Below are 7,284 nucleotides of genomic sequence, written 5' to 3' on the forward strand. Positions count from 1 at the left end.
TAGGCTTAAGTGTAAGGCCTAATGCATGGACTCAAATAGCCAAACAAGACTCTTCTTAAACAAATAGCAACATATAAGCGTATGTTCCTGCCAATGTAATGCCATTTGAGTCTTCCTCATAGGTATGAATTAACAATTTAGCCTCCAGACGGCAGTGTTTTATTTAAAGATCATTTTTATTTAGCGTTTTAGTTGTGATTGATCTCTTGTAGATGTTGTATTTAATCATAATGTGATATAAAACCATGTGACCAAAGTTGACATAATCTTTTGTAATATTTATATTGCAAGGTTCATACGATAAATCTGAGTTTGCATTTAAAAAATATCCTAGGCCTTACAAGTGCCTCCCTTAATGGGTTTATTTTTCATGCAAATAAACATTTAGTGTTATGAAAATACTACAAACATAAGGATTTGGGAAAAAAAATAAATAATAATCCATTTGATAAAATATCGTGAGTGACTTATGAAGTGATTTTTTTTACCTAGTCAGCGATATCATTTCCCATTTTAAAGAGTGGCACCAAAAGCATTTCCATTCCCACTCCCCAATGAATGAATATGTGCAATTATTTATCAAAAGCGCTTTACAATAGGCTACCACGAGTGTATAGGTTGCAGGCATGGGTGTGGCCCCAGTGTGAAACCTCTAACCATGCACAGTTTTAATGTCATGCTCCATCAGGCGAGATACACAGGACCAGCAACAACGGCTGTAGCTAACTCTGTCATTGTTTGGCATTTTACCCAGCTTCTCAATGTCTCACATGTAAGCAGCCAATCATGGCATAAACAAGAATGGTTTATGCCAAAAAACAAACAACAGAAAGAAATGGAATTGCATCAATTGACTGCATAATAGCCTCAACAAGTTTGGGAAAATCAACAAAGGAAATTGCCTCCTTGGCCCTCCCCTTGTCTTAAGGGATTATGAGTTGATTATCGAGACAACATATGGGTCAGAGACAGGAAGACGAGGACCAAACTGTCAACACACTGTTACTGTTGCATGACTACTAACCCTGCTCTTTCTGTTTAGTTATGTCATCTCTAATGCTAAACCTTCATCCAACCAAACCAAATAATTTCCTTATGGGCTCACTTTTGCACATGATTAAAATAATTCATAAAAACAGAGGGACGGAAAGTTCCTCTGGCCAAATTGAACTTACTTTGCTCCTGGCTTGTTGAGGGCCATCACCACAACAATGAGCTCCTTCCCACTCAGCAAAGGAGCTGTGAGCAAGCATTTTGTGGCGCACTTGGTCTTCTTGTCCACAATGTCACTGTAGTGGGAGTCCTATAATACAAAACAACACACATTACAGGTTACATAAGGGATTACGTTATGTCCCAGGAATATTTTTTTCGAGCGCTGAACCTTGCAACATGTTTTATGTTGCAAGGTTATATAATATAAACAATGAAAAATAATAAAATAACATTTTGGCATAGAGTAACAGCATATGGGGCATTGATAACATGACATAATTATATTGTACGAAATAAAAAAAAGAAAAAAAAAAAAGAATAAAAAATATAACTAATAAAGAAAGCTCTTTGTGCTTATCAGTTGAAATGGGTCCATCAAACCTAGACCCCCTCCATTCCTGAACCCCCTTTCAACCCGTCCTTTTTTCTGTCCACTCACGTGCAGGTTATTCCTGAGTCAGTGATTTTACATCTAGCCCCGCCTCTTTTGGCTCTACTGGTTGCTCACCTGTTCCTATTGGTGGTAACTAGCTCCTTCTCTCTTCCCCATCTAGGGAAGGACGTAGTACCCAGTGTCAGGCCAAGACGTCGCATGATGTGCAGTGGTTTTCCCTTACGCCCCCTCTTGGCAGCTCTTTCAAGCACATGCTTAGCTCCAGAATTGACCAATGGGCTGCAAGTACCCACGAGTGCAGCTTCTTCATCAACAGGGTTAAGATGTTCACTCAGATAAGCCCTAGATACACCAGAGCGTACCATACTGTTGATGTAATTCGCCGGTGGGCAATGTGTCTTTTGTTGTGAAGACCTGATTAACTGGTCTTAATCAATGTGATTCCATGACAGTTTGACTTAACAAGACATAAATGTATCATAATATATTGAACGCAAAATAAAAATGTTACCATTGTTTTGGATAATAAATCGCCTTATTCCTGTGGGCGCAGATGTATGTCAAATAGCTTTTTCATTTTTTTGAGTGTAGCTGACTCAATGTATCTGTCCCTGCCGTATATAGCGTGAGACGGATTACTGCAGACAATCTGTTTTGAGCTATTTATCAGGTTTGACCATAACATGGCAACCTGGGACAAGAAATGACAAACTAACGAAAAACTGTTGTCAAGAAATATTCTTTAATTTTCAAAATGTGCAATGGCTTGCCTTGAGCAGAAAGTGAATGGTTAAGGCATGAAGTTTAGAACTAACCAAAAACAGCAAAACTACGAAGAACACATAGCTCCGAAACCACTCCCTAAATGATTTAAGTAAATATATCTTCTAAATGAACCTTTGAAATAAACCTTAAACAGCAAATTGTATTATTTTCAACCGATGTCTCAAAAAAAATCCTACGTCAAAAACTCATGAGGCTCATGACGACCCTCTCGTGAGGCCTGAGGGGAGACCAGGAGGTGGAGGACCTCCTGTCTCCTGGCGGAGCTCCTCAGTCCAGGCAGTGGTCCAGGTGGGCCAACAGCTCCCGGTGCTGGCTGGACCGGTACTGCGCCCGGCAGCCCGGGCACTCCAGGAAGCTCTGGTTCAGGGCGCCGGGGGTGCGAGGGGAGCCGCAGCGGTCTGGAGCAGCACCGCTGGTCTGGAGCCCGCTGGCGTCCTGATGGTGTCTCTGCTAAAGCACGCATGGAGGAGGCAACGCCGTCAGGCACATGGACGCTGCTGCTGCTGGCTGCCTCAGCCTGGAGGCTCTTGGTAAAGTGATCATTGAAACCTCAAAGTGCTTTTCCTGATGAAATTAAGGTAAATAACGGTGTATCCTATTGCCTAACTAGGCCTCTTGCGCACTTTTCTGTAATGCTTCTTAGCAACTATACCGTATTTGTTTTTATTTAACCAAGGTGCTTGCATTTTCCATCTTGGAGTACATCTTAACCTAACTTATCTTGGCCTTTCATCCGTCTTCACTGACCTCTGCCGCTGTGGTCTTACTGGTTTTCCGTAGCTCTTTGAGGAGTCTGTACAGCTGTTTCTTTAAATTGAGACAGTCGCGTTTCTCCTCCTCCAGGTCTCTGGCCGACATCTGAATCTTTAATGGAGAAAATAAGGAGATAAGAGTGTGACAAGCAGAAGTAAAGGAAAATAATAATAATAATAATAATAATAATAATAATAATAATAATAAAAAAAAATTACACACATTTGATAAAAAAAAATCTGCAAATCTGCAAAAAATAATAAAGAAATAGGATATACGTATATACAGTATGCATATATAAATGTAATCACAGAAAATAAAGGAAAACATTAAGTTGAGGTAAACATTATTATTCTTGCATATTCTACATTATTGACATTATTCATAGTGTATAGATGTAAAAAGGAAAGATTCCAGGGGGGAAATGTGCCAGGTACAGAGGGGGTTAACATCAATGTGGTCGCGTATTGGACATTTCTGGGGGATCGTTGATTGGCTACGAGAAACAGGAGGATATGTGAAGGTTGAACCAAGGTCAGAGGATGAGCTAACATACTGATAGAGTTCAGCAGAGGAAAACCCAGAAGCAGCTGATCCTCTAATAGGGTTTCATTACAGTGGATGGATTAGCGGCTACCTCTAGCGCTCAGTCTAAAACTAAACGCTTTATCTAAGAAAGGGATAATTAAGATGGCAGGTCTAGGGGAGTGTGTGTGTGTGTGTGTGTGTGTGTGTGTGTGTGTGTGTGTGTGTGTGTGTGTGTGTGTGTTGGCTACCTGCTGCTCCAGAATCCCAATCTTCCTGTGATCGTCTTGGTGATTCAACACTGTATTTTGAAGGACATTCACCTGTGAGGGGGAAACACAGGGTAGTGCAGTCTCCTAAATCAGGCTTTAGATTCTTATGTCCGTTCTATCAAATCTTAAATCTGTGTGAAGAGGGCGTTTTATTTCTTTCGCTTCATATTTGTTCCGACCTGTTATATTGCTGGAGGCAGGGATCTGCGAGTGCTTGATTGGCCAATACAAACCCGGCCAGCAGCAATTACAAGTGTAAGCTAAACCCGTTCCTGATCCTAACTATTAACTTACACATTAACTTATATCTATTCCGAATTTGAGTTTATTTAGATATATGCGGATGCTAGACACCAATATACTAAATACTATATGGAGGCTTTCAGTGTTTTTTCTTGTTCCCCTGATCACTTCATGTATTTAGTAAAGAAACATATGCATTTATTTTCCGACCTAAAGCGAGTCCTTGTCATGATACGAACGGGAGCAGAGAACCTGGCCATTCACACCTGTAGCTGGAGCTCAGCAGACTGATGCTTCTCCTCATCCAGTTGCTGTCGGAGGTCTTCTGCCTGGGCCCTGAGTGCTCTCTCTCTCTCCCCGCCCTGACTCTTCTCTTCCTGGGCACGCTTCTGGCTCCTCAGCCTCTCCACCTGGATCTGTTCCTGTAGCTCCTGCACATGGAGCTGTTTCTTCTCATAACTGCGCACACATGCACAAACACGCATACACGACAGCACACGCATGTTTGAGGAGTTTTTGTCCATCCAAAATGAACATTCTCTAATATTGTTTAGAAAACAGATAAAAAAAGTGCTATTTCACTTTGAAGTAATCCAGATATTGCTGGGCAGCCAGAGTGACCTGAGTATTCATATGAGACAGAGCTCCAGACGTCTTATGTATAAGCAGCAAACAACAAACATTGACACGTTGCTGCATTTGGGAGATTGTTTGTGTCACTCGCCTCCACTGCATCTTGTCCAGGTCTTCGTGAGCGACGTTGAGCTGCTCTCGAAGAGCCTCCAGCTCAGTCTTGGCCTTGAGCAGGAGTCTGTCATAGTGATCCTGCATCTGGCTCATCCTTTCCCTCTCTGAATTCAAAACTTGGTTTCAATGCTATGCCCTAATCGCCCCACACATTGACTTTGATTACTCTTCTTAGGCATCAGATCGCCCCACTACCTCACAGGCATTATTGCTTGTTCAATTCATTACTGTGATTGTCTGAGGGGGGGGGATTCAAGATGGAGCTACACATATTTTCGGCATTCTTTTTGATAGCTTGGGCCAGTATCAATATCGCGTACTCTACTGTCTCTGTCCCTCACCGTCTGAACGGGCCGCATTGTGCTGCTCTGACAGGGCTTGGTTGGCTTGGTTCAGCTGCTGCTTCAGACCGGACAGTTCGTCCAGCACGCCCCTTAAATAGTGCTCCCTTTGCTGGTCGTAAGCCAGCCACTGCTGATTCTTCTCCAAGGCCTGGGGCCATCCATCACAAGACAACAGCAAAAACAACAACACAAATAGATTGACATTTTTTTGAAAGACATACAGGCTTGGCTCCAATCTTCTGCTCTTTTGACTCTCATGTGGGCTAATATCATGTCAGGTTAGGGTGTTAGGGTGTGGGTTCGAACCACGTCTACCTGTAGTTTTCCTTGAGCAAGCTGCCCTAACCTCTACCCTCTAATTAGGGTATAAATAAAATAAAAATGTATCAATGTCAGTCTCTCTGGAAGAAAGGGTCTGCCAAATGACATAATAGTATTCAATTCTCATAGGTTACAGATTATATCTTTGCCTATTGATAAAATGCTATCTATGCTTACATCTCTGAGCTGAATATGAGCAACTGTAGCAGAACAGGTGCTCTGGCCATCTGAATCGTAGTCCTGTGGAAAAAATTTAACATATAATAAGTTTACTAGTGTTACCCAGGTAGAAAAATACAGCAAATCTCTCAGCTGGTATCTATAAAAAGGGCTGTTGGCTAGTCAAAAGTACAGATTTTGAGTACTTCATAACAAATGCTGCCACCCAGTGTTAACACGTGGAATTATTCAGCTCAATGAGCGTACCTAAGCTTCATCACAATACCTGATGCCCCTTTACTGTCTTCTCTAAATCTTGACATCTCGTAGACATGGTTACCAGCTTGTTTTTAATTTCCACCATCTCGGTCTGCAGTGATTGCAAGAGTTTATCGTTGGGCTCCCTCTCTTGAATGCAGTTATCCATCTGGTCCTGGAGGCTGGCGTAAACCTCCTCCTCTTCTTGTGTCATACTCAGCTTGTATCTCAGCGTGTCAATCTCCTCATCTTTGGAGCTCAACTGTTGGTAGTTCTTCTCTTTTATCGTTTCAAGAGAGAGGATTCTCTGTAAATATATTAAGTGACACATCGGTCATGTTACATGTCAGACAGATAACTGTAGAGACGTCAATGTGGCGAAGAAAAGTTAAAAGGTTCCTCGCCAATAAATGTTTATTTAGTTTAGATTCTCTTATAATATCATTACCCGTAGGAGGTGATTATACTCCATATCCACTGACGCATCGTCCTGCCGTGTTACCTCGGTTTCCATCTCTTCGGGGTCTGACTCCTGAACACAGCCACACAGGTGGGATGTGAATAACATCTGTCACCTGTGGTCAATCACAAACCCAAACAACTACCCTAAATAGTAATATCATAGTAATTATATCATGTATATATAATTATGTAATTATATTAGGTATATATTTTTTGCAACAAGCTAAATCATCGTTGACTAACATTGGCTACCATAAGCTACAGTTGGGCAGATCATATTTATATATATGTAGACATTAAAGATGATGGTAACTGGATTTCAAATCCAGGGAGAGTAACATGCTAGGTTTTTACATGCACTAAATTACCTGCAACACGATGTTTGAGGTTCTTCCCCTGGTTTTTCTGAAGCTAGGTGTCGCTAAGGGTGGGGGAGGGTCGACCAAAACGCGAACCTACAGACGGTCTGGCACCTCTTGTACACCGTAGTCTAAAAACGTAAATAGTTAAAAATAATATTACACCGCATTTATTAAATGATTTTAGTTTCAAGAAATCCAAATAAATAGATAATGTAATAGATACAAAAATAGAGGAAATATTGATTGATTTAAGTAATCAATAATTAAACCCATAAACACACATTACTAATTTACAATTAAATGTATGTTTCTTTTCGGGGTCACTTGGCTTTGTTAGACAGCCGTGGGGGTCGCTATCAGGAACTCCCCATCACCGTTAGGGGGCGCTTTAATGCAGGATGAAAATTGCTCCGATATTTGGGAAACGCAAAATATTCTACGTG

General features: G+C 41.3%; 1 protein-coding gene across 4 annotated transcripts; it reads right to left on the reverse strand.

Moving 5' to 3' along the window:
• Nucleotides 1–2,332: 2,332 nt before the first annotated feature.
• On the reverse strand, nt 2,333–6,988 carry LOC132473560 (centrosomal protein of 55 kDa-like). Of its 4 annotated transcripts, none has more exons than XM_060073763.1 (10): nt 6,848–6,988; nt 6,466–6,549; nt 6,046–6,324; nt 5,778–5,840; nt 5,277–5,427; nt 4,913–5,039; nt 4,455–4,647; nt 3,925–3,996; nt 3,143–3,259; nt 2,333–2,845 (listed from the first exon to the last, which is right to left on the reverse strand). In XM_060073763.1, exons 2-10 carry the CDS (start codon nt 6,529–6,531, stop codon nt 2,663–2,665), a joined length of 1,251 nt encoding a protein of 416 aa, XP_059929746.1. In that variant the 5' UTR covers nt 6,532–6,549; nt 6,848–6,988; the 3' UTR covers nt 2,333–2,662. The 4 variants fall into 4 exon arrangements, with proteins under 4 accessions (XP_059929746.1, XP_059929747.1, XP_059929745.1 ...); XM_060073764.1 differs by having other exon boundaries at nt 6,100–6,324; nt 6,466–6,592; nt 6,848–6,984; XM_060073762.1 differs by having other exon boundaries at nt 2,333–2,842; nt 6,466–6,592; nt 6,848–6,984.
• Between the last annotated feature and the right edge of the window lie 296 nt (nt 6,989–7,284).

This window comes from Gadus macrocephalus, chromosome 15 (assembly GCF_031168955.1).
Source record: "Gadus macrocephalus chromosome 15, ASM3116895v1".
In the NCBI taxonomy this organism is placed as follows: domain Eukaryota; kingdom Metazoa; phylum Chordata; class Actinopteri; order Gadiformes; family Gadidae; genus Gadus; species Gadus macrocephalus.

What these genes read in the sequence shown, in the direction of transcription:
- LOC132473560 (XM_060073760.1), bottom strand. Translation starts at nt 6,585, where the DNA reads ATGTTATTCACATCCCACCTGTGTGGCTGTGTTCAGGAGTCAGACCCC. An exon ending in CTGCTGAGCTCCAGCTACAG is followed by an intron (nt 3,997 to 4,454) that starts GTGTGAATGGCC and finishes TCCCCCTCACAG; the next exon opens with GTGAATGTCCTTCAAAATAC. An exon ending in GTAAGACCACAGCGGCAGAG is followed by an intron (nt 2,846 to 3,142) that starts GTCAGTGAAGAC and finishes TGCGTGCTTTAG; the next exon opens with CAGAGACACCATCAGGACGC.